The 27,706-nt window shown below is 38.5% G+C and overlaps 1 protein-coding gene and 1 long non-coding RNA gene across 6 annotated transcripts in view; one reads left to right on the top strand and one right to left on the bottom strand.

Moving 5' to 3' along the window:
- Positions 1–5,926: 5,926 nt before the first annotated feature.
- Positions 5,927–11,053, top strand: LOC113030013 (uncharacterized). Its single transcript, XR_003273534.1, has 6 exons — positions 5,927–7,417; positions 7,535–7,634; positions 7,753–7,812; positions 7,904–7,994; positions 8,161–8,318; positions 10,540–11,053. It is a non-coding gene; the product is annotated as an uncharacterized LOC113030013 (long non-coding RNA).
- A 1,032-nt stretch (positions 11,054–12,085) lies between these two features.
- ntm (neurotrimin) overlaps positions 12,086–27,706 on the bottom strand; it is a 152,764-nt gene continuing 137,143 nt past the window's right edge. For 2 of the 5 annotated variants that reach the window (XM_026181955.1, XM_026181954.1), the window contains one exon: positions 19,108–19,520. In XM_026181955.1, coding sequence (XP_026037740.1) covers positions 19,144–19,520 — 377 coding nt within the window. In that variant the 3' untranslated portion in view covers positions 19,108–19,143. Of the gene's footprint in view, positions 12,849–19,107; positions 19,521–27,706 lie in introns of those variants that run through there. The other 3 variants (XM_026181960.1, XM_026181962.1, XM_026181956.1) reach the window with 3 other exon arrangements.

Below are 27,706 nucleotides of genomic sequence, written 5' to 3'. Positions count from 1 at the left end.
ACAGGTTGTGCATGCCAGACAAGCCAGACATATTGATTGATTGATTGACTGGTAATTTATTTCAACATGTGAACAATATACAAGTACATTTAGAAAAGAAAATAGTACATTTAGAATGGAAAATATAAGATATATATATATAAAGTGATGCTTGCATTCTATGATTATTACTAACTTGTGTTTCTGCCAGATATATCTGGCACTTTGTTCTAAATATTTCTGATGATGAACCACAACGCTCTGGGACCATGCTTAAAACTATTGGTAATTCTTACCATTTACAAATAAACTAACAGTTATAGCGGTAACGGTCACAGTCATGCCTGCTTACTCAAGTTGTCTGCCGCTAATCTTAATATATCATGTTTGCAAATAATTAAATACTGTGGTTCAAAAACTTTACTCTGGGGAAGGGACACTCTAAATCCAACATCTGGTACATGTCCCGCAAATCAGTGTCCAATCTGCAGTATTTATTTATTTAGTTATAGGTGAAAACACTCCACATGCTTACAGGTAGGAGAGAATTAACAGTTTTTATTGTTGAACCTGGTCTTAATGTATTCCAGGAATCATTACCAGTTGTTCAGTATTTACGGAACAATTTTCTTAAAAGTATTCTATAACAGTTTTCCCAAACGTAATGACACAGTTACCTTACGAACCTAGCAGGGCCTGTCCTGAAATTCCCCTGGTGTAGGTGTGCTCTTTCTCTCCTTTTTCAACCCGGACACTTTTCGTTACTTTCTCTCCCCTGGACCTCTTTAGGGGACCATATCAAGTTAAAATGAGAGATTTTTGCTTTTCGTCTTAGTGCTTGTTGTTCAGCATCCGTGCATATCGTCACCTTTTAAAATATAGAGAAATTATGGGTCACTCAAGACAATATAAAACACACACAATATAAAACTTTAAAGAAATCTAAGAAACAAAAAATCAAAGTATTAAGTTGGAACCTAACAGAAAAAAACAAAGGACAAGCTTATAATTCACACATGAGTACAACTCAGTAAACAATAGGCTAGGTGAAAAAATACCAGCTGACAGCTGGCTGACCTCTGGCTGAAAGCAACAATTTTGAGTGGCTGTATCTGTACTTAGTGCATAATTCTCTGAGCAATTTAAGGTTGCAGTTTAAAAATTGTCATTATTTACTACGTTTTTCACATTATACGATCACATTGATGATTGTATTGTTTACCTAGTTGATGATTTTCTGATCTTACTGGAGGTTGAGCATACATTTCTTACTGCTGTGGTATATATTTATCATATCATTTCATTGAGAGATTGCACAATTGTTCATAAACAGGTTAAATGAGAATTCCAAGGTACCAATCATTTGTTCTGACTTTTATGCTATGCACTACTGTCATTTGTTTATTGTTTGTCTTTTCTGGAGACTGAATATTGGTATTTGCCAAAATCCATATGGTTGTGTGCCAGTTTCAGATATTTACAAGTTGCCTTATTTGTTGCATAATATAAATTTTGTGCAGAAGGTCATCGGTGCCACATCTTGGAGTAAAACGATGTATCTGAAATTGCCCTAATATGAGTGTGTAGATAACTGATACTAGGCACTTTGTGTGTATGTAGCTTGTAGTGTTAAAGTACTTCGGGAAGATCTCTTTTTCTCTTTTGGGGGGATTACTGGTCATTTATGCAAAAACTTTCTTTTAAGCATAGTAAGCATTTCAATATTTTTAGCTATTTTTCTCTAGAGTTGAGTTGAGTTTTCTCTAGGTGAAGCCCAAGACAAAGTTAAAAGGTTACTGATATGTAAATAGCTAATATGCGTACAAATTTAATGTTCACCAGTATTGACCAAAGGTAGCTCCTGTTACACAGGCCAGTCTTGCAAGGCTCATTCTTTTAAAATCACTGTAGGTGACAACGGAAAGATGTAGTGTATTTCTTTTCTATCCAAAATTCTATCCAAAGGGGATAAAACTCCAGTAACTGGAGGAAGTGAACTACACACATTTTGGCTGGTAGACAACCTGCACTACAACCTGACCTACAGCCATCTCCTACTGTTGTTATATTCATCCTGCTACACTGGAAGACTGACTAGAAGATCTTCTGAAATAGTGGATAAAGGTTTCCAGATCACCAAAGAGCAGGTTTTATATTCAGTTTTGACACACCTTAGTTCATGACTTTCTCAAATTTTAAAAAGAATGACTAAAGAAGATGAAAGAGTGGCTGTGCAACTTTTTTGTCTTGAGGGGGGGGCTATCTATCTTTATGGGATTTTAATGGGGAATTCCTCTCTCCTGGCCACCGAACCAGGAAGAACCTTGAGAGAGGTGCAGAAGGACCTGTCAGAAGGAGCTGCAACAGCATCACCAACCACTTGAGGGAGCCAAAACTCAACCTAAAAGCCGGCTGGTTACAAAAGGGGGTGTTCTTCATACTGAACTAAACATTTTTTTTTATTTTTAACATCTTTTATGACTTTGCTTTTATATTGGCTTGAGTTTTTAAGATTTACATTTTACATTGCAATAGTTTTAACCGCTGAAAGCTCATTTAAAGTTGTGTCACTGATACTTTTTGTTGCTCTTTAACTCCTAGAACACGCCCTTGGCGAGGTGGGGGAACTGGACCACCTTTCTGTGCCCCATCATCCTCTATTAGACGACATCCAAGCTAAGTAAACATGTCTTGGCCCTTTCCCCCTGAAATGACAGGCAGGCAAAGATGTTGCGTCTTTGTTTGCTTCCTGGCCCTGGGTCTCATTCCCATTGGCATAATCCTGATCTGTGAAGGGCCCCCGACACTTCTGACACTTTCAAGTTCAAAAGCTTCGCCCCCTTCTGACAGTCCCAATCTGACAAATGTAGCCCCTAGGGTCTTGCCCACCACTTCCTCTCCAGTTTTGCCCACGCCCGACCCATTTAGAAAAAAACGACACACGGTTACCTCCTGCACCCCAAGTACGACTAGAATGATTACTCTCTGTGTCCCCAACAATAAAAGTTGGGTAGTCGAAATAGATTTCGCGAGCTTCCCAGTCACTCCCGTCACCAAAGACCAAGGGGGGGATCTTTTTAACCTTGCAGTACATCTCTCCTCCTCAGTGTGGTATATAACCCTGGGAGGTTGGCATCAGTGGAAGTGGTCCAGTTTAGTGTCAGAAACGGACCTCGATTGGTCCAAGCACTCTAGGGGTCAGGCTTTGCACTGGAGAAACCAAAATATGCTCAGAATAGCAAAAAAACCGGATCTTTCAGGCTTAATTTTTACCCTAAAGGATCTGGCCTTGACCTCCTGTCAACAATTTATACTTGCCCCTTGGACTGATCGCACCGCCCTGTATTGGCAAATGGAAATATGCCCTAGCGTTGGTGCAGTTCCAAGCTCTGTAGTTAAAGATGATAACCCCACCTTTAATGGCCCTCCGGTGACATATACAAACGGGGGGAGAAACGGCCGAATACGCATTGTAGACACAAATAAAATGTCTAAAGATGACCTCTTCCAAATTCTAACCGGTATTTCTGGAGCAACAAACAACTGGTTACTACTAGCTGAACAAGCTGCTGACAAGACGGCTTCCGACTGCATAGTTTGTATGGGAGCCCGCCCCACTTTACGGGTGGTACCGGCGCCAGTCAATAGTGCATGCCTCCTGCATCTTATGAACAATACAAAACGAGGTCATTGCTCATATCTGGAAAACCACTTTCCTAAAACTCAACGCTCGGTCTCTAATAAACCACCTTTCTTTTCTTCAGATGTAGCTGTGAACAATTTCACTTGTATTAACCTGACTGGCAATGCAGTAAAACTAGGTAGCTTGAACTCTTCTTGGTGCACTGAGATGACGGTTATGAAACCAAACTTCCGACCTACGGCTAGGGCTGATTTGTGGTGGTGGTGTGGCAATAACAAGTTATATGATGGTTTCCCTCGGGATGCGTCAGGTCTTTGCGCTCTTATAACTCTTATTTTACCTGTTTTAGTCACTCCAGTAGATCTCTCTATAGAAGTACACGAAGTTGGCCTCCCATCCTCCTCTGAACGCCGCTCTAAACGTTCTCTAATCCCAGGTTCAGCTCATAATCCAACCTATATTGATGCTGTAGGTATACCCCGTGGGGTCCCCGATGAATATAAACTGCGAGACCAGGTTAAAGCAGGATGGGCCTCGATACTTTGGATGGTTGAAATAAATGCGAATGTAGACAGAATTAACTACATTCACTTTAATGTGCAACTGCTGGCTAATTACACTCGAGATGGTTTTGAAGCTGTGCATGCACAGTTATCTGCCACTTCCCTAATGGCTTTCCAAAACAGGGTCGCAACGGATTTTCTCCTCGCAGAAAGAGGCGGAGTCTGCAGCCTTTTTGGTCAGGAGTGCTGTACCTATATCCCCAATAACACAGCTCCTGATGGTTCCCTCACTAAAGCTATTACTGGTCTCACAGCTCTTACTGTTAAAATGAAGGAACACTCGGGCGTTGATACTGCCATGTGGGACTCTTGGCTTAACATGTTTGGCAAATATAAGGCCCTTGTAGCTTCCATCCTAGTTTCCCTCTCAGTTTTTGTTGCTATCCTAGTCACCTGCGGTTGCTGTTGTATTCCATGCATTCGATCCCTCATCCACAGACTGATTGTTACAGCTCTCACTCCTGAGGATAAGGATCTCGCCCGGCAGATGCCTTTATTGGCTGGTCAACTTCCCACCTCCTCGCCAACGGATGATGAAAACTCTGATCGTGAGGGTGACGAACATTATCGTCTTTCTCTTGTTTAAATTCTTCTAGAATGGTTGTTTCTCTGTGGTGTTTTGTATTAGGCTTGTTATTAATTGTTTCCCTCACCCACTTCCTCTTGAAGGATATATCTGGTTGAACTGTGTCTGGTCGGGTTGTGAGGGTTAAGCGATGTTCTCAGGGTCTCCGGACTTAAGCCTGAGCGAATGTGTACTCCCACCACTGGATATAAATTGTTTTATTCCACACCCCTTCCTCACTTTTTAACATATTCACTTTTGAATGTCCTTAGCAGTTACCGTTCTGAGTTTATTTTACGGTTGATTTATTCTTTCACATTTTCACGTTTATATCTCTCATTATTATAGTATACTCTGTACTCTCCACATTTTTATCATTACTTATGCTTTTTGGTTGCTGAGTTACAGGAACTGTTAATTTTGTGTCACTACCCTGGTTGCACTAACTCGTTGTATCCTTGTGTGCAGGACAGCTGTTACTGCTTTCGTCGGGAACCGAGACTGCTTGCAGCCGACCCCTGGGCAGGGTGGTGCCTGGACTCTTTTCTCCTCATCTGCAATGACAGATAAAGACAAATGATAAGACCCGAGGAGTTTTTCGAGCCAGGCTTCGACACGTCTCTGTGTTCCTTTGAATGTTACTTATGTTTGTGTGTTGACCCATTTAAGATGGGTCAAAAGGGGGATTTGAAGAAAATATAATCTGATCAAACATTATTCAGCTTTAAATATTGTTCAGCTTTAAAGTTACTGTGCAACTGTGTAATAAAAATATGCGCTCACGACTTTGGCCTTGAGAGCGATAAGAAGCGATCGCCTCATCCTGCAGGTGCAAGATATCTGCAAGCGAAGAGACTAGAACACCCAAGGCCGCTTTCCTTTTATGGAGTTGTTTTTCTGCTAATGCAGCACTTTCCTCACAACCCCCTCCTGTAAGTTTTAGAGAATATATACCCATCCTCACAGCAAATATGAGGAATCTCCTGATGTGAGCTGTGTTGAGAGGTTGTCTCTGTCTCAATAAAAGTTCACTGATTCCCCCATCTGCAGCAGGTGTCCGGTTGTCTTCATTCTCCGCCAGCCTGGTTAAGTCAATTCCTCCTTAACATCTAAAAGAACCTATTTAATGAAGGAAGACGGGTTCACTTTGTGTTTAATATTATTCTATTGCTGTTGTTGTTTTTTTTATATCCTTCACTCTGGATTAGTTTCTGTATATGGCGTGCTTAATTCGCTAGGGAGGAATTACCAAATTACATGGAGTTATGTTAACGTGTAATTTCTGTGGTAAGGTAGTTCAGTCATCAAGGGGCTACGTGCTTCATTGTAAACTGCATCGGAATGAGCCATGTTGTTTCTTTCGGTGTATTGAAGCAGGCTGCAAGCAGACATACACCAGGTATGGCGCGTTTAAGGCTCATTTTTACCGAAGACACTGCCCCCACCCATGTCACTGGTGTGGTGGTGGTTTCTTCGTTTACATGTGCAATGGCGATGTGTGAACGTCAGTGTCAGAACTCTAAAGAGTTAATAGCTCATCTGAAGAGCCATATTGTGGAAGGACACGTGGTCACTTGTCCAGTAAGAGGATGCACAAATACCTTTAGAGTTAAATCATCTTTTACTGCTCACATGTCACGTAAACACAGAGTTTTCAGACAGCAGCATTGGTGATTTATATAGAGAGTCTGCATGTCAATCATCATCTGTTCCAACCACATCAGATGACTTTGTACCCTTGATTTCCGAGCCTGCTGCACAGTCTATTACACATGAAGATAACATGGAAATGCCCCCTGAATTCTGTGATCTTTTTCTGAGAAACGTTTCACTATTCTACTTAAAATTGCAGGGTCAGTTTCTACTGCCTGCTTCAACCATACAGAACATTGTAGAGGAAATGCAGAACATGCATGAGTTGGGACAGACATACAGTTTGGGTAAACTTGCATCACTGTTAAAAGATGACACATCATTATCAGAGGAGGACATCAACAAAGTCTGTGAGTCTGTCAAAAGCTATGATCTTTTTTCTGCATGTCATACCGGGCCATTGAGGACAGTGCACTCCAGAGCTCAGATCTTTAAAAAAGCCTTCAACTATGCGGAACCAAAGAAAATATTTTTAGGGAGAGATGAAAACAGAAAAGATAGGTTTGCCTATTATGTGCCTTTAAGAGAGACTTTGAGATGTCTGCTAGAGTCTGATCTGTGGCAGAAATCAGAAGAGCCCTCTACTGAGCCTCCTGCTGATGTTCTGTGTGACATAAGTGATAGTAAGCTGTTTTAAATAAAATGATTTTTTTGGTCAAAACCCATTGACTTAATTGATTTCTATCCATTAACATCTTACATGAAGTATGGGTACCAAATGGTTCCACTGAAACACAGTGTGCTGTCACAATAATGGTGCTGTTAGTTTGGTACTTACGAAACACTGTATAAAAGTGTAGTATCAAGCAAGATCAGCTTCATATTTTAAGACCAAAGGTACCACTTGGTGTAAATTGACCTTTATTCACATTCTTTTATCAGACATCTTGGAAATGGGGGGCAGCATAAGGAGTTCCATTACTAAGGTGCTGCCGGACCTGTCTGCCTCAATCCTTGAAATTGTACTGGAGGCACTACAATCATTAGGAGTGGAGGCATCTGAGAAACAAACCAGTAAGTATTATGATTTCATTGCACAATAGCCATGAAGGACTTTCTGTTTTTTCTATTATGCTTTGGCCAAGGTCCAAAAAGTACAATTAATCTATTGTTTGTGATATTATTTTACAGCACCAAATATGGAAATTTCAAGCCAGGCCAGCATATCGTCTCCATCTGTTTTAAGGTTTAAGGGTGGTGGCACAGCTAAGACCCAAGAGTCTCTTTCAAGGTTAGTAAAGTAAACAGATTCAAGAAGATATTTTACACATTTCTTTGTCGTCTGTCTCTAAATCTTATTTTGTCTTTATTATGATTAAAAAGGTTTGTTTTGTTCCTGCCCTTTTCAGACACTGAATTTGAGCAGAAACCATAAGGATACTCAAAGGACCTGTGACTCTCAGGAAATGGTGGGATTTCAGGTCATAATCTTTTTTTTTTTCCATTAAATTAATTTTCCTTTTTCCCTTTACAATATTGCTGTTTTGTTTTTGTAAACAGCATCAAATGAGAGAGACAGATGAAACAGTTTCAAGACAATGGCAGGAAAAAAATGCTGAAGATTGAAACAAACCTTGGCTGGAAATATTTGGTATGTGTTTTACCGTAAATCAAATTGTTGAAAAACATTCAGCTACACTGTAACACAGGGAAACTTGATTTGCACTTATTTTGTTACTTTAATTTCTTGTCTCATTATTTTTGTCAGTTATTATTGTTTATGGTGTATGCCCTTCTTGTTTTCCTTCTGAATGCAGAAGGTATCTAGCCAGTCCACAATGAAAGCTTCGTTGCACCCCATGAGTCTTCTGGCAGAAATGATGGCGGCTGTATTCTTTGGTTTCCCTAAACATCACACCCTGCCTGTTTAAACGAGGCTCTTCAATTAAGTCTGCACCCAAAGATTCAATAAGAGGTAAGCAGTGGTATTATTCAAGTTTTGCTAAAGAAAGATGGACAGGAGACACTAATCTTAATCAGCCGAGCTCAGGTTCATGTCCAGGTGAGCAGTTTCATATGCTATAAAATGTAGATTGAATGATAGGTCTCATCACCATGCATTCAGCCATTAACTTCAAGTTCTATGATAAATCAATACGAAACTTAAATACGTTTTCCAACAAATTATGATTGTGATTAGGGCTGCGTTGTCTATGTATCACTTTTACATAAGTAGATTTAAAGTATAACTATTGCCAAAACGCAGTCTGGGGCCCGTTCTTCGTACCTCGCTAAGTAAGTTAGCTGGATTAGATTGTTGACGATTTCGCGTGATCTTGGATCGTTCGGTTCCCCGAAGCTCATCCGGGACTTGCTGCCATAGCAACAGAGCCGTAAGCGTAAACCTGCTCGGGAGCAGGTTCACTTTATGTAAACAGGATTAGATCGCGGCCACGCAGGTATGTCCGCTTCATTTATACGAAAGCAACAGCGATATTCCACCACTGTTTCACCATAAATAAATATTATCAATGTAACTAAAGATAATGCAGCACTTGATCCTTTTATTGATTTCACACAGATACATACAGGTCATTTCCTAAAAAAGGGAAATGTACTATTAACATTCTATTACATGTATGTGATTATTACAGATGTAATTCATATTTCACAGTAGTAATTGCAAATTACTTTGTGTAATCAGGATGAGAGACCACGGCTATAAAAGCGAAGGTGGATTTGGGAAGCCTGTCGCAGCCATGTCCTGTCCGTATACGCGAGCAGCCCATTGCGGAAGGTGCAAGATTGATAAGGAGAGTTTTCAGAATTCAGCGTATATTGCGGGATAGACAGGATCCTTTAGCTCAGCGCGACAGTGTGCTCATTGAGAGATATCGATATTCCCGTGAGGGTATTATTTACTTAACCAACTTGTTGACGAGGGGGTGCAGGACCACCACCTGTCTTTTTTTTTTTGCTCTGCCCTTTTCTTGGTTGCTGTTATGAACAAACAAACAGATTATTTCAGGGTCTCTTTCCTAGAGACGAAAAGCAATATAAGTGATAAATATTACCATTCTGTAGCATATTCTTATATTCCACTTTTACTTGTTCCCATGTTCTAGTGGGTCCTGTTGTGGCTCTAATGTGTAAGGGGATATAATATAACATAATATAATGTAATATAATATTGGATAATATAGTGTAATACAATAAATTTACCCTACCGCCTACTGGTGTTGGCCAGAGGGGCCGATGGCGCGATATGGCAGCCTGGCTTCTGTCAGTCTGCCCCAGGGCAGCTGTGGCTACAACTGTAGCTGCCTCCACCAGTGTGTGAATGTGAGAGTGATTGAATAGTGGCATTGTAAAGCGCTTTGGGTGCCTTGAAAAGCGCTATATCAATCCACTCCATTATTATTGTTATTATTAAATTACTTACGAGTTTAATTTGTCAGCAACTTTCTGCCAGCCCTCTCTCCTTGCTTTTGCAGCCTTTGCAGTGTTCCCTTGCGTTCTGATTAAACTCTGAAACTCCTGAAATCCCTCAATCAAGAGTTCTTGCTCTGCTGCCGAAAAATACCGAGCGCGCTCCTTCGACATTTTCGCCGACCAATCAGAGGGTTGCCGATCAATGTTTCTACTATCGATGCGTAGCCCCTTTTACGACACCCAGTGATCTCACATTACTTCATCCAGCTGTACTAATCGTCAACAGCAGGTGTGTTCGGAGAACCGGATTAGCGAGCTCACGGTTAGCGCGATGATTTGGTCTTGGATGTGTCATTTGATCTTGGATGTAGTAAGCGACGTACGAAGAACGGGCCCCAGGGCTGTTTTTTTTTTTTTGTTTTTTTTACTGTATCGATTTTGATGTGCTCAAATTTATGCCCCGGCCCCCTAGTATTCCCATTCACTGGCTATTGACCACAAAACAAAATCACGGTCAATCTCAAAAACGGCTTGTTTGTCGTAATTATGCTTTTAGATATATGTTTGTCTCGTTTACAGTAAAAAAAAAACAACTGAAAAAAACAGCCCAGGTTGCATTTTGACAATAGCTATCCTTTAAGAACTGTATATTTTACACTTAAGAAATCATTTATCATTAGATCTGGTTTTGGCAGCACGTTTTGTTCATTTCTGTGCATTTTGCTCAAGCACTGATCAAACTTTGTCCATTTTTTTTGCTGCAGAGGGGATCCTGCCAGTCCAAAGTGAACTCCTGATGGACATTGAAGTACTCCTGCAGAGCTTGTATCTTCAACACCATGCGCATTAGAAACTCCGAGTCCTTTCCTTCACCAAGGCAGGACCCAGTGACTCATTACTGTTGATAGGTCAGGGGCAGGTAATATTTTGTTTCATGTTTATTCATTCCTCCATGGATTACCAGCCATATATATGGACACATGCTGTATTCTCAAGATCTATGCTGTTTTGTAGGAATAGAGAAAATAATATGTTTAGTCTGTTTTCAAATGGTATGTCAAATTTTCTCATTGTTTATCAGTAATATTCTCTACCTTGGTTGTATATGAGCATCTTTAGATTTTTCTATATTTAGCGGTTGCAAATGTTAAATGTACGGCAAACCATTTATGTTCCTCATATTGTACTGTATTTTTAGCGGTAAAATACCGGCAGCTGTGGTTGCCAGGAATTTACCGTAAAATGTATCTGGTCAAAATAAAATGCTGTAATTTGTTATACAATTTCACTGTGTTTTTTACTGTCAAAGGTTTTAATAAGGTTTAACATATTTCTGTTATTTTTACAGTTATTTACAATAATAGGGTCTATCCTATTACTGTTAAATTAACAACAAATTACTGTAAATATTATTATATTATTACTTTTTTTTTTACTGCAAATATCCGTAAAAAGCTATGGAAAGTTGCATTTTTTACATTAAATTGCTGTATAATTGACAAATATATTTGGTTTTTTCTATCATGATTTTGGTAAAATAATACGTTGTCTACCTTAAAAATTAGGGTTACAAAACCAGTATACCGTATTGTCTTTTACAGATTCCACATTTTTTACACGGTATATTCCTGGCAACCACAGCTGCCGGTATTTTACCGTAAATTTGACAGATTTTTTTTTACAGTGCAGTTATTTTCAGTAATGACAATACAGTTTGTCGCCCTAATTTTACATGGGATTTTGTCTTTTACAGGTGCTTTTAAACATTAAATTAGGAACAATTTAATGTGATTAAACAATGAAATTACCTATAAACAAGGTCAATGAATGCAGCAATATGAATAATAATACTTAAATGTACAGAAATATAAAGTTAACAGTTGGTTTAAATAATAATGGATTGAATTCATATAGCGCTTTACAATTCCACTTTATAATTCTCCTCTGGCCATAACCAGTAGGTGGTAGGTGAAGTGTCTTGCCCAAGGACACAACGACCGAGAGAGTCCGAGCCAGTGCTCGAACCGGCAACCTTCTGATTACAAGGTGAACTGCCAACTCTTGAGCCACGATCGCCCTAAATAATAATAATAATAATAAAAAAAAGTCAAAAAAGTTTATACGAATCATGTTATATATTTTTCCATAGCATTACATGAATTTAACAGTTCAATCTTTCAAATAACAGACAAATATTTGTGAAATTACGATGCATTTGTGAATGTATTTTAACAATCTAAATATGCATATGTACAGACAGATACATTTAAAAAACAAGAAAAATATGTTTTATTACATTTACTAGTTTTATTGTCATGTACAGATAAACAGTGTAGCCACATTTAACCATAATGAAATTCTTTGGCTCGTGCTCCTCTGCTTTACATGAGCATATAGAAAGTGTGCAGTTATATTAAGAAGAAAATAACAGAAAATAGCAGTAATAATAATAATAATAATAATTTTAACAAAAAATCAAATAGTATTAAATTCTTAGAGAATTTAAGACAAGTTGGTATTGACAGGTTGTGCAAAACTTGTGGAATGAGCATTTAAGTGGCATTTGTTGACGTGTCTGTAGAGTGTGTTTGTAGAGTCCTGTAATTGTAGGGAGTGTGTAATGGTGTGTAAAGACTGTCAACAGTTCAAAAACCTGATGGCTTGAAACTGTCTCTGTGTCTGCTAGTGCAGGTCTGAATGCTCCTGACCTGCTTCCCCGATAACAGGAGTGTGAGGAGTCTGTGGCTGGGGTGGCTGTGATCAGAGAGGATCTGCTGCATCTTCCTCATGCAGCTCTGTCTGTAGAGGTCTTGCATGGCTGGCAGTTCAGTCCTGATGCGCTTTGCTGATCTCACCACCCTCTATGTTTCAGGTGTCATGTTTAGCGTCTCCTAGTTTAGGGTTTTGTTAGTGTTTTCTTCATTTCTCCTTTGCTAGTTGTTTTGTAGTGTTTTCATGCAGCCACCAATAAAAGGCTCGCTTTCAGTTTCAACCTTCGCCTGTTCCTCTATTTGTTTGCACATGGGTCCTCACCTCTCATCTCCACATGGTCTGCCCTTGCAAACTGTGACACCTACGGATTAAGAAGGAGATGTCATTTAAGTTCATATGTGTGTGATGGCAGATGAACAAATGCTTTTGGCAATATAGAGTATTTTAGATATTTCACCAAAAGAAAATTAAACCGAAATAAAAGCAATCAAACAGCTTTATTTACTGTATTTCTGTATGCATGTGCTTAGCTTTGTAATTGTGTCACTGTAGCATATTTGGCTCAGAGGGTATTAGCATTTCTATTCAGATTCACACTGTGAAGTGCCACCATTTCTTAGACTTAGACATTGTATTTTTGTAACTTTTTTATTTTGCACAAAGCACATTCAGTGGCCTTGGATTAAAGCAGTGAGGGGTGTGAAGGTTGATGGGTGTCAGCTCATTAATCATATTTTCAGGGGAAGAGTCTGCTTAGAAGATTTCACACTGTTCTGCTTTTTCTCCCCACAAAGCAAATACACTGCCTAAAATTTTGCACACACATTACAGACCAGTCTTAGTAAATAGATTTGGATGTTTTTTCTTTATTTCCCTGGCATATTGAGACTATGAAAGTTACTTCAGATAACTCTGCTCAGCAAGGTACAACCAAGCAATTTTGGCGACTGCGCTATGTTATTCTTGACTGACAGCTTTTATAGTGGGATATATTTGTCCATTATATGTAATGTAAAACAAAGTTTGGGAACTGAACCAACTGGAGCAATATTCTGTGTTATACTCTGTCAAATCAAACATGCAGAGCTACCAATTGTGGCAACTGCTTGTGACCAAGGAGCAGCCAAAAGTAGCTTTAATGATAGCATGGCATTCACTAATCCTATTAGTGCTCTACTGTCTTGTAACATTTTGCAAGAAACTCCACAGGAGGGTGCAAGCTTGAAGTTGGAGAAGGAAGTTAGTTTCCTGACTAAGGAAGGCATTTGACCACTTTCCTTTTCTCTAACATGGCTCACATTTATATACATAGACAGAGAGTATAAGATCCACCGAGGCTAGGGTTTGTCACACCAGGCAAGACCCCAGGCTGTGTAAAGATGCCCCTGAGACAATCCAGCACATAACAGCAGGGTGCAAGATGCTAGCAGGCAGGGCATACATGGAGCGCCATAATCAAGCAGCCGTCATACAGGGAGTGCAGAATTATTAGGCAAATGAGTATTTTGTCCACATCATCCTCTCCATGCATGTTGTCTTACTCCAAGCTGTATAGGCTCAAAAGCCTACTACCAATTAAGCATATTAGGTGATGTGCAACTCTGTAATGAGAAGGGGTGTGGTCTAATGACATCAACACCCTATATCAGGTGTGCATAATTATTAGGCAACGTCCTTTCCTTTGGCAAAATGGGTCAAAAGAAGGACTTGACAGGCACAGAAAAGTCAAAAATAGTGAGATATCTTGCAGAGGGATGCAGCAGTCTCAAAATTGCAAAGCTTCTGAAGCGTGATCATCGAACAATCAAGCGTTTCATTCAAAATAGTCAACAGGGTCACAAGAAGCGTGTGGAAAAACCAAGGCGCAAAATAACTGCCCATGAACTGAGAAAAGTCAAGCGTGCAGCTGCCAAGATGCCACTTGCCACCAGTTTGGCCATATTTCAGAGCTGCAACATCACTGGAGTGCCCAAAAGTACAAGGTGTGCAATACTCAGAGACATGGCCAAGGTAAGAAAGGCTGAAAGACGACCACCACTGAACAAGACACACAAGCTGAAACGTCAAGACTGGGCCAAGAAATATCTTAAGACTGGTTTTTCTAAGGTTTTATGGACTGATGAAATGAGAGTGAGTCTTGATGGCTGGATTGGTAAAGGGCAGAGAGCTCCAGTCCGACTCAGACGCCAGCAAGGTGGAGGTGGAGTACTGGTTTGGGCTGGTATCATCAAAGATGAGCTTGTGGGGCCTTTTCGGGTTGAGGATGGAGTCAAGCTCAACTCCCAGTCCTACTGCCAGTTTCTGGAAGACACCTTCTTCAAGCAGTGGTATATATAAAATTATTCCTCAAAAATACAACTTGCCTAATAATTCTGCACTCCCTGTATCTCTACTTTTAAGATTACGCTTAAAACTTTCCTTTTTGCTAAAGCATATAGTTAGGGCTCAACCAGGTGACCCTGAATCCTCCCTTAGTTATGCTGCAATAGACGTAGGCTGCCGGGGATTCCCATGATGCATTGAGTTTTTCCTTTCCAGTCACCTTTCTCACTGACTATGTGTTAATAGACCTCTCTGCATTGAATCATATCTGTTATTAACCTCTGTCTCTCTTCCACAGCATGTCTTTTATCCTGTCTTCCTTCTCTCACCCCAACCAGTCGCAGCAGATGGCCGCCCCCTGAGACTGGTTCTGTCGGAGGTTTCTTCCTGTTAAAAGGGAGTTTTTCCTTCCCACTGTTGCCAAAGTGTTTGCTCATAGGGGGTCATATGATTGTTGGGTTTTTCTCTGTATCTATGAAGCGCCTTGAGGCGACTGTTGTTGTGATTTGGCGCTATATAAATAAAATTGAATTGAATTGAATTCAAATAAGCCATTCCCCTGCAGATGATCTGTTAGCTGTTTGACAACTACTCAAGAATTTTTAAGAATTTTAGATATGAAAGGAAGGTGGGTAATTTTCTGCTTCTAAATTCAGATACAACTGAGATTTTTGTAATCTTAGAAACATGGTATTTTAACAGATGCTTACTCTGGATGGCATTGACCTGGCTTCATGTAACACTGAAGAATCATGGCGTCATTTTTGACCAGGATATGTCCTTTAATCCAAATACTGAATAAATATTTTGGACTGTTTTCTTCCATTTGCCCAATATCTCTAAAATAAAAAACATCCTGTCTTTGTCAAGGTAGAAGCAGGGCTCACACGCAAGGTTCCAATTGACGACAGTGCATTTATTTATAGTGGATAATAATAACAGTTCATAAAGGTAAACACAGTTTTGAATGTCTAGTTTATTCCAGGCTTTATATTTATAGTACCAATGGGATGTTTTACGTAATCTCGCTGTTGTAGCCAGTGACAGTTCAAAGGTGAGTTCTTAGGCCAACAAACACAGTGGTTAAGCTTTTTAATGCAGCTGATTTTCTTTGTTATTAATATAGTCAATATAGTTTAAAAACATCAAGGTATAGGCCCTTGTTTTAGTTCATGAACAACAGGTTTGTTTGTTTTTTGGGGAGATATGTGGTCCTCACAGGATAGCCACCACATGCTGGACATTAAACTAAATATAAAGCACAGCTGGGATAGGCTCCAGCACCCCCCACAACCCTGAAAAGGACAAGCGGAAGCGAATGGATGGATGGATGGATAAAGCACTTATAAGTAGCTCTGTTTACCTTTCCGTAAAAGTCACTGCTCATATAACCCCAATTTAAACATATTTGGAGTGAATAAAGCATCTTCACTACTTAACAGCTTTTACTTAATATGATAGTTTAGGTGACTTAAGCTTAATAGTATTCATTCAGTCATTTTCACAGTTGTTAAATTACACATTTAACTTTGATTTAAGGAACACTGACCTTTAACAAAAGGCTAAGAAAACGCTTTCATCTTTTAAGTAACATTACTGTGTTGAGTCTCTAATGTAATGAGCAGCCCTCAGCAGCAGAGAACAGATGTTTGCATGAATTAAATATTTGTTGAGACTGAAGTAGAGCTGTGGGGTATAACCGCTAAGCATTTCTTTAGTTGGGGGTTTCTGTCGCTGCTTACAAAAAAGCACAAAACCTACAATGCTGAGCTCATAATAGACACGGGTTTACATTATTTATTACCCAGTTGTGTAGAAGTATTTCTTCAGGTCACAAGCATCTCTCCTAGTAACAAAGATTCCAGTACATTTCTTTTCAATATGAATGAAGGAGAATAGAAAAATGCTTCTCCTTGCAGTTATAGTAGATTTCATAGTTGAGGAAGAGAGACACATTCAGAATGTTATGGGTGATGTCCAGCTGTGGTTATACATTATTGATGTACCAGTACACTTAGACAATACTGTGTGCAGGCTGTAAGACATATTGATGTGATTTAAAAAACTACAGTTAGTGGTTGTTGGTAATGTATCAGGCATACGACAATGAGCTCAGTCCAAGGTCAGGACCTCTGAGGGATAAGAAACCAATAAGTTTGACTTGTTCCTTACTTGACTTGATCCAATTGTAGAGGATCTTGCAGTTTTTTTCATGATAAAGTCTATTGTAGTGATGTGTCGGTCACAAATGAAATGGCTCTTAGAACCGGATCTTTGACGTGAACGACGTGAGCCAGCTCCTTGTCGCGAGCCGTGGGTTTTTTTTTTTTTTCTTTCTCTCACCCTCTCTCTCACACTTTTTTTCCGCTTCACTCAGCATGCAAGCCTTGTGCTTTACGCTGGGATGAGGGGGGAGGGGCGGTAGTTACACTCAGTAGCACAGGAACAGAGCGGGAGGGAGAGAGAGAGAGCCAGGGGCAACAACGTCACATTAGAAAGGTATAGTAATCATCCACAACTATTTTCAGTTGCAGATGATAAAGGATTCAGAAAGTTTATTCATGCAGGCCCATATGACAGAGAATATGCATCTTCTTATTGTTTTCATATTTTAATTTATATTTAATTGTGTTGTGGTTTGCAGTGTTTTGTGTTGTTTCACTTTAAAATTTTTGACGGAAAAAGCTGAAAATTTAAATAGTTAAAAATTGAAATGTTGGTTTTTGTATTATATGATTTATTTATTACATTTTATGTGGAGTGAATAAATAAAAGTATATTTACGGTGACCCCTACAGACAAAGCACGTAAAAACTGCAAAACACGTAAAAACTCCAGAAGCACATAAAAACTCAAAACACATACAAAAGACAACAGAAAGTGCTCCAGGGGTCCGTTCTTCGTACCTCGCTTACTACATCCAAGATCAAATGACACATCCAGCAGAGCAAGAACTCTTTATTGAGGGATTTCAGGAGTTTCAGAGTTTAATTAAAACACAAGGGAACACTGCAAAGGCTGCAAAAGCAAGGAGAGAGGACTGGCAGAAAGTTGCTGACAAATTAAACTCGTAAGTAATTTATTATATTATATTACATTATATCATATTATATTATATTATATCATATTATATTATATTACATTATATCCTCTTTCACATTAGAGCCACAACAGGACCCACTAGAAAATGGGAACAAGTAAAAGTGAAATATAAGAATATTCTACAGAATGGTAATATTTATCACTTATATTGCTTTTAGTCTCTTGAAAAGAGACCCTGAAATAATCTGTTTGTTTATTTATAACAGCAACCAAGAAAAGGGCAGAGCAAAAAAAGACAGGTGGTGGTCCTGCACCCCCTTGTCACACCGCGGCAGAGGAGCTGGCCCTAGGATTGAATGCCACCAGACCCATTGTTGAGGGCATCCCTGGGGGCAGCTCTTCCTTAGACCAGCAGCCGGGGTGCAGTAGCAGCAGCACTTTCATAACTGGTAAATGAGCTCATAATTCTATTTGTACAATGTAAAATATTTGGTTGTTGCCTTAATTAAAATGCTTTTTGTACTTTGACATTTATTGACATCGTGGGTTTTTTAGTGTGTAGTTTTACATAACACTCCATCCCTTTTACCTGTTCCAATGCAAGGGGTGACTGAAGCATGCACAGTAAGTTGGGATATATATATATGTATATTTGTGTATATAAAAATCTTTTTTTTAATTATTTAGACCAATAGGCTGTACCACATCCCTTTGTAACACCATTTTGTTTCCATTGCACAGGACAGTGAAGCAACCCTGTTAGATGACTGTGGTTTGGAGGAAGTCCCTGTAAGTGCATGCATAATTTGGCCTGAATTTGTATCTACTTGTGTACTTCTATGTGTTTCTGACTGCAGTATGATTTGCAGGCAAAGAGGCCGGCAGAGAGGCCTGATACAGAGGTGGGCAGTCTTGTAATTAATTTTACTTCCTATATGACATGTATTGACCGTTAAATGTTGTCTCTACAGTTGAAAAAGGGTGACATTCGTTTGCTCTATAAGAGAAGTCTCCAGCAAAAAATGGAGTATACTGAGCCAAAGAAACAAAAGCTTCTAGGTGAAATCAAACTTCAAGCTCTAATGAGGCAAAAAGTTCAACTAGAAATCGAGTTCCTTCAAAAGGAACTTCAGAGTAAGTAAAAATACACTTTCATACAGAGCACTATTGATGACCTTGCGTGATACAGTATATATGATTTTTTTCCTGGCAAATGATGACTGGCTTTTTTTTGATGAGACAGAAAAAGATGCTGAAATAAATTTCAATGAAAAATATGTTTTTTCATGTTTTTAATATTTGAAATTGTGTTGCACAATTCTGTCCCGTGCAGCTCTGCCACTAGGTTGGTCCAAGTGCACTGGCTGGAGGTCATCATCAGGCTGCACCTCCACCACAGGAGTCCTCTCCTTTCTGATGGTGGCAATGTTGTGCAGTACGGCACATGCAACAATAATGTCACATGCCCTGTCAGGTGCAACCCTCAGACTTTTCAGACACTGAAATCTTCCCTTTATTTGCCCAAAGGTCATTTCAATGCGTGCCCTTGTCCTGGCTAGAGCTGCATTGTAGCGGGTTTGTGGCCCAGGGTTGGGGTCAGGGAACGGTGTCATGAAGTACTGCCTGCATGCATAACCCCTGTCTCCAAGGAGAATCCCATCATAGGCCCCTGTGTAATGGAGAAATGCTGTTATGTTAGGCCCAAAATAAGTATGAAATATCAAAATAAGTCTCTTTTTCTTACCACACTCAAATAATGTGCATAACCCTGACTCTGAAAATTCCTGAGTCATGCACTGATCCGGGCCATTTAGCTTCCACATTTGTGATATGGCACATAGAGTCACACACCATCGGTGTGCTGACAATCGAGCTATAGTTACAGACATAGGTCATGATTGCATCACATTCATTATCGAATTTAATGTACCTGCAATAGAAAAAAAAATCCCTGTTTGACAACCTTTTGACAAACACACCCAGGAAATGCTTGAGTGCCAGGTATACTTTGCGAATGGAACGGCAGACAGCACTTTTGCCAATGTTCTCTGCATCTCCAACAGCGTACAGAAACGTGCCACTCGCAAAGAAATGCAAGGCAATGCACACAGTTTGTGCAGTTGTTAATGCCCGACTACGGTGAGTGGAACTCTTAACATAGGGATCCAACAAGTTGGTTAAGTAAATAATACCCTCACAGGAAAATCGATATCTCTCTATGAGCACACTGTCACACTGAGCTAAAGGATCCTGTCTATCCCGCAATATACGCTGAATTCTGAAAACTCTCCTTATCAATCTTGCTCCCAAGCAGGTTTACGCTTACGGATCTGTTGCTATGACAGCAAGTCCCGGATGAGCTTCGGAGAACCGAACGATCCAAGATCACGCGAAATCGTCAACAATCAAATCCAGCTAACTTACTTAGCGAGGTACGAAGAACGGACCCCAGGATGCTAGGTGCAGTGTTGACCTTTTGTTACCTAGTGGCTACACAAGCCAGCAAGTACCAACAAACGGATTTGGTGTGTGGTAATAACAGGTAAATGTTAAAGTTTTTTTTAAAATTATTTGAATATATATGAGTGCTTGTGTATAAATACACAAACAATACACATTTGCTTTCAATTGTGTAATGTAAGTGATCTAGGTAGCTCTGTTTTGGAAGTTCAGTTCATGCTAGAAAAGTGTTTTGGAGTTTGTACTTGCTTTGGAGTTTGTACGTGCTTTGTCTCTAGGGGCCACCGTAAATATTTATATATAAACCTATATAAATAAAACCACTGTTTTTTACATTAGTAATTCCTTTTGTGCATAATTTTATATTATTGTTAATAATAAATTAATTAAAGCAACAAAACAACCCGAAGAGCCGGTTCTTTTTAGTGAGCTGAACCGGAAATCCCATCACTAGTCTATTGGCGGTGCAGCATGCCAGCAATTTGATTTCTTCCTATCACTATTTACTCTGAACAACCCATTAACACTAAATAAAGACAAGAAATCACAAAATATTAAGAGACAACATTTTATTACTGTCAGCCTTAAATATGAGCACACATTTTTCATCAATAAAATACATATGACCAACAACTCTATACAACTACCTTCAAGTAGTATTTACTGTAAGTGACCAAGTAGTATTGGGGTAAAAGTTATTGAATAGTGTTGAAATAAAATGACAAAAGTGCGAAGGATTAAAATATTCCAAGAGCTCAATTTACTTCATCTAAACATGTTTCAATCGTGTTTTATGAACACAAAATGCACAGTTTTATTGAATATGAAAAGTTGTGTTGATTTAACTCAGTTGTTTAAGTTTCTGCCAAAGCAAAACATTTGTGTGCAGCCAATGTCCACTATTGAATCAAGTAAATCAAACATGGCCTTTTTTCAGTGTAGGGTAGAATTTTAGTCATGTAAATAATCCAAAAATGAATCCCAACATATTGTGAGACAATGTCATGAATCTGCTAAGATAATCTCCGGGCAGTTGAGACAGATGTTTGTAATTGGTCATATAAACATGAACATGCAATGCTTCCAAAATACAAATCTTAGTGGGCTGTGATTCAAAATTGGCTCACAGAAAGAAAAAAATTATGTGTATCCAGCACTTCTCAGTGCGTTTTCATAAATGAATGCTGGTGCAGGATCAGAAATATGTATTTCTAAGATCCTCTGCTCATTCGCCTGGATTTTGTCATGGGTTTGGCTTGATTAGGACTTGCATATAATTTTTTTTAAAGTCATGCTTGGTGGGAATTGGGAGCCATTGCTCTAACATAGTGCAGACACAAAAAAAATGCAATATGCCTGCCTTCAATTTGTCTGAGAGATTAATTGTTACTGTGGTTGCTTATTTCCAATTTAAATAGGTATGTCAGCTCCTGTTGTGTTGAGTTTGCCTGAAAGAGATGCATATTATGTGCAGTTGCTGAAAGTGCATAGCATGTGGAAAAAGAATCAATTTTAATTCAACTCGTTTCAGTTTATTTCCATTTACATAGCGCCAAAGCACAAAAACTACCACAATCATCTCAAGGTGCTTTATACTGTATATTGTAGAGTAAAGATCCTACAACATTAAAGGGAAAATCTCAATAATCTGCCAACCCCCTAAGTGTAAGCACTTCTAGAAAGTGGGATGGAAAAACTCAGTTTTAACGAAAGAAACCTCTGACAGAACCAGGCCTAGGGAAGGGTGGCCATCTGCAATGGCTGGTTTGGGGTGAGGGGAAAGAAAAGATAAAGGGCAAAGAGTGACAAGACAAAAAAAATATTTAAATTATTTTCTAAAAACTAAATGTAATAGTGCAGTCTTTCACAATCAGTTTTTGACTTTTAATTACTAAAGGGAATGATTTCTTAAATTACATTTCAATTTAATTCTATTTTATTTATAAAAAAAAAATGACATTTAGCAAAACACTGTAATCATCACACAAGGTCAGACTTCTTACTTAAAGGAAAATTCAGATGTATTTCAAACTAGTGTAGTTCCTTTGAATGTCCAAGAATTGAAAATTAATTAAGTATCAAGCTAATGTAGCTATGATTTGTCACTGTTAGCCAGTGCTGCCTGTTGCTGTATTACAGGAAACAATCAAAATGTTGTTATTCCAAAACAAAAACCTGCAGACAGAAACATCATGAAGCTGTTCAAAGACTTGAACAATCAAAATAGTCTGCAAAGATGAATATAAATACGCCTGCATTAAGGTTAGCTGGAAGGTTATCCAAAACACATGCAATTTCTATTTTAGCACAAACCCTTGAACCATAGTAGTCACATTAAAGGGAAACATTAAAAGTTTAATTACAACAGAATTTGAATTAAAGTGAACCTAGTTAAGACCAACTGGACAACATGAGGACAAAGAAAGATTTTGTTTTGGTTTTTCAACTAAATGTGCATTAAATGGGAAATTAGCTGTGTTGTGTGGCACAAATCATTACACTGCCTCGCAACATGCAATTTGACTGTCTTTATTTAACTGCTCTGCAAGCCAGCTTGTCTAACCTTGAGGCTGACAATGTCCATATCGGATCAAGAACACTGGCACTAGGTAATACAAAAGGCTTAAAAAAATCCAAAATAAGCCTGTAAAGAGGCAGCATGCATAGGTTTTCTCCACATGCTTTTCCCTTTTCTGTGTTTGGAACAACAGGGATTTGAAAACAATGAAATTAAAATTACCTTTTACTCTTAGCTTTGTACATCTCAGACCAACACGAAAGCTTTAGAAAATATAATCCAGTTGGATTTTCAACAATGATCTGACAGGCATTGACTCTTCTCTATGTCATCCTCTGATCATGGATGATACTTATCGTTCCCAAAATGTTGTGTTCTGTGCCTTCTGGGGGATTTTTGTTTCTTGGAGGCCTTGAACTTATGATCTCATTGGCAGAATTTTAGGAGTAATCCTGTTTTGTCTGCATCTGAGGCTGAATCTCAGGTGGATCCTGGAGTCAGCTATCTTACTTGCTGTTTTCTCGTACTCATGTAGTAGCTTTAGGCAGTCTTTGCCAAAGTGGGTTAAAATGTCTTGATGCATCCAGGTAAGGAAAACCACCAAGTCATTGGCTCAGGTATGTGGATGACAATCTCAGGATGTACCACAATTCACTGATCACATTAACTCGGTAGACAAACACATCAAGTTCACCAGGGAGGATATGAAAAATGACAGACTAGCCTTCTTAAACTGTAAGATTTTCATCAGTAATGGGGGTCATTTAAAAGTTGATGTGTACCGTCTACCTACGCATATGGATCAGTATTCAAGGTTTAACTCTCATCATCCACTAAAGCAAAAACTGGTTGTGATCAGGATGGTACAACATAGAGCGAACACCATCCCCACAGATACAGCAGCCAAGGAAGCAGAAAAACATCATATCAAGATGGCCTTGAGTAAATGCGCCAAAAACTGGTCTACCCCAAGGATCAAATCACCAGATACAAACAGAGTAATGTAGTGTACGCTGCTAAGTGCCAGAAGAATTGCCATGATTTATACATCGGGGAAACCAAACAACCTCTGGCAAAGTAGATGGCACAACAAGAGGTAACTCATCAGGCCAAGACTTTGCAGTCTATATAATCCTACAGGCTGGTGCATACTCTTTCCACTAACCTGTAGGATGAAGCTGTACCGGTACACATCCTGGACAGGGAGGAGTGCTAGTTTGAGTGGGGAGTGAAGGAGGCCATTTACGTGAAAAGGGAAAGACCATCTCTGAATTGAGGAAGGAGCCTAAGGGTACATCTTTCGCTATCTTACAATGCTGTGATTGCAGCCATTTCCCAACTCTCTATGAATGGTACTGATGGCCACTGATCAGTTGTCATTGAAGAATAGTCTTTGGTCTCTGGTTGTTAATAAATAATAATTTAATAATTTCAAATATATTAATAAAAGTTCCTAGAGGTCATCCAAGGTCACCCAGCACCTTTCTTTATTGTGAAAACATTGTGAAACATAAACCATGATATTTTTATCATGATCACAGTCTCAAAAGTAAAAAAAAAATAGGTTCACCGTAATAGTTAAAATAGACTATGCATTAACAAAATACAAATTAATCAGAACAACATAGGGATGTTTTTTATTAGAAAAGGTAAATACGGGCTTTTGACCTTGAAACTTTCATTAATGTTCTTACAAAAGCATTACAAACTAACATTTTAGAAGCACAAACCAGCATAAATGTTTGCCATCAATTTTGTTTGATTTGAAGAAGGTGGGGTCAGCTGAGACTGAAGAAGTCACTTGGATGAGTGACAAAACATTTCTCCCACTGAAAGCGTTACGTCCACATGATCAACGTTTGGGGATTTTTTTTACCTGGATGATTAAGAATGCATCAAGATTTTTATCACATTCTTAGCTCAGTGTTAAGCAATTTGCAAAATTTTATCCATGGTGAGAGATCTTACTGCAAGTTCATAAACAGGTGTATTTGATATAAAAAATTTGTAGAGTTCTAAAGTCGTATTTTTAATTCTCACAGTTTCGATTACCTTGTGAGATAGTGATCAAACTGTACATGTGCTACTAAGTGTGAGCAAGTACTCAGCAGCAAATGTACTGGAAAATCGAAATAAGACTTTCAGGTGTTTATTGCTGCGCTATTAAAAAATCTGGCTAGATGATAAACATTTGCTTATAGGTAGTATTGAATGGATCACTGCAAAAACTTCCCTATGAGGTGATGTGAGTCCATCTTAAATGTGGTGAATCTTGTCATAAAATGACTGTGCAGGATAGACGTGTGATTGGTAGTGCCTTCTTTCAACCCAGGATGGAATAATTACCATGTCATTTCCAAACATTGGAGTGCTAGAGATAAATAATGTTCTGCAGTCTCGCTCTGTCCCTCCCTCTCTCTGATATGTGAAAACAAACAATGATTAGCCTGTCAGATTCAGGTCGTGATTATCCTGATCAGTTTCTAAAACGACCCGTTTCATGCCTCTCTGATTTGGATGTTGGCTCTTCTTTTCACACCAAGGAGTGAAAAGGTTGTTATCCCCAAAAACCATGGAAAGAAAAGAAAGATAGAGGTAGGGGAATGTGGATGATGGACTAGGGCCTCAGTGGTGCTGACACAAGCCAGAGGGAAAAGACTGAGAAAGGGGGCAAAAAATGTATATTAAAAGAACAGAGGTCATTGCTTTTGTGTACCCTTTCCTCCTTTTAGGTGTGATGAACGTTCAGAAGATAAGAAAGGCAACATCTCCCATCATTAAACAGACATAGTAATTTGTTTTAATTCACTGTTTTTGTTTGTTGCAGTGTTAATGGAAACCTTCAATTGCAAAACTCTGATAGAAACTGACAGTAAAAACAAACAGCATTTTGCAAGGGATGCACAATGTCTTAAAACAATCCCTTTCATTACAAAAGCCAGTAGTTCAACACCAGATGTACATTTTTTGTTATTGTCACTAAATAACAAAAAAGCATACCCATGTTAAGTACAGTCTGCCAATTGGTACAAATCTCTTTTCAAATTGAGAGATATGAAAGAGAGAAATTACCAGCTTTAATTCTTCCTGTCATTTTGTGAGAGGTTACAGATTGTTGCATAAAATTCTCATGCTCACAATGAAATATGGTAAAGGAGGTCTGCTGATTGTTTGCTGCCTGTGACACTCTGCCTGCACTGATGTTTGTCCATATTGAAACATATGATTTTCAGGTTTTCTCATATATTCTGTCTTTTCTGTTAATGCAAGTTATATATCAGGTGATAAGAACTGTTGTGGCCTATTTGCTGAGACCTTTAATCAGTCTCAGTTATTGCAGTTGGCTTGCATACTCTACAGTAAAGTCTAAAATTATTAAATCTTCTGACCAACATCTCACAATCTGACTCCTATACTGTACATTTTGGTTTAAGAGTATCAATGATTTTGTATTTTACTCGTGTCAAAAGACAACACATTTACTCTAAAGGTCTTCATGAGTCTACCCATGTCAGTAGATCTGTATAGGACTGGATAATGGACAAAATACTAAAGATGGGTCTTAGCCTATAAGTCTAAATCGTGAAGTGGCAGCAAAAGTACCTTAAATCTGCTTTCATTCTAATAGGCTAAGAATAATTGCTTAATTTATAAAGTCCAAATCAACAGAAGTCTGAAAGTCTTTACTGCAAAATGTTTGCTAATTCAACCCTTTTCTTATAAGTTTATGGTCTCAGTTCCTACTTTCAATACAGCTTCAGTCTAATATGATCTTCACTTTGTGCATTATAGTTTAATTTACAGATAATGATGAAACAATGTATGCTTCTAGTTACTATTGTATGGTAGTGAATAATTTCCTCAGGTTGTCAATGAAAAAGGAACTCTTAAGACTGCAAATGAGCAATTATGTCACAGTGGCATAAATGCTTATTTGCAGTTATGCCACGTTTTACATATAGTCTTTATTTCTGACCTATTTTTTCTGACCTTTTTTTAACCCAGGTGTTATTTCTATATTATTTCTGGGTCAATATTAAAAAAATAGGCAAATCCACTTTAATTCACTGTGGTACATTTTTGCACAGACAGACATTTTTGTACCCATGAAGACCTCTAGTTTACTCTGAAGTTAATGAGAAGACAATACTTAAAAATCAGGGTCTTTGTTTGGTGATTTGAAAAACAGGAAGTTTATGAAATATAGTCTTTGGGTCATTTGTGTCTAAATACATGCAGAAAGAGTTTATTTTGTGTTAATCTACTCAAAACGACTGTTCTGTAACCCTCCAGTGCTGGTTTAGAACATAAACAGGAACAATTTCTAGAGCATGTATACATGGTATGATATTAAACAAATATCAATAGCATTAATAGGTCTGCATTATTTAAGTCAGATGTCCACTCCATACAAATGTAGCTAACATTCCCTCCATCTGTAAATATTAAAGTCTAACATAATTATAATAATCTTGACAACATTTTTGTATACAACCAGTACCAGTAAAGAACAAAAAATGACAAAGAGATGAAAGTAAGGGGTTTGTCCCAAATAATTACAAGTTCATATTTCCCGTTCTTAAAAATATTTAAAACTACACATAATTGAAAAAATATAATTAAAAAGATTAGCATAGCACAAGTGCAAATATATCACTATAATGGTGGAAACAAAAATACTACAATTCTGCTTTCAACAACCAGACGAAAGGATAATTATTATACATTAAAATATGATAATACCAGGTTTTCAGCCTCAGGGCAACCTTGTGTTTGACTCTTTCAGTTTAATTTTGAGGTATTTAGAATTCACTTCTTATATTTGCTGTAAATTTGCTGTTTCCTGGAATAGACATGAATATTCAGTGTGGTTAAAT

This window comes from Astatotilapia calliptera, chromosome 10, assembly GCF_900246225.1.
Source record: "Astatotilapia calliptera chromosome 10, fAstCal1.2, whole genome shotgun sequence".
NCBI lineage: Eukaryota > Metazoa > Chordata > Actinopteri > Cichliformes > Cichlidae > Astatotilapia > Astatotilapia calliptera.
The sequence above is the reverse complement of the archived record's forward strand: the minus strand, read 5'-3'. Positions and strand labels throughout refer to the sequence as shown.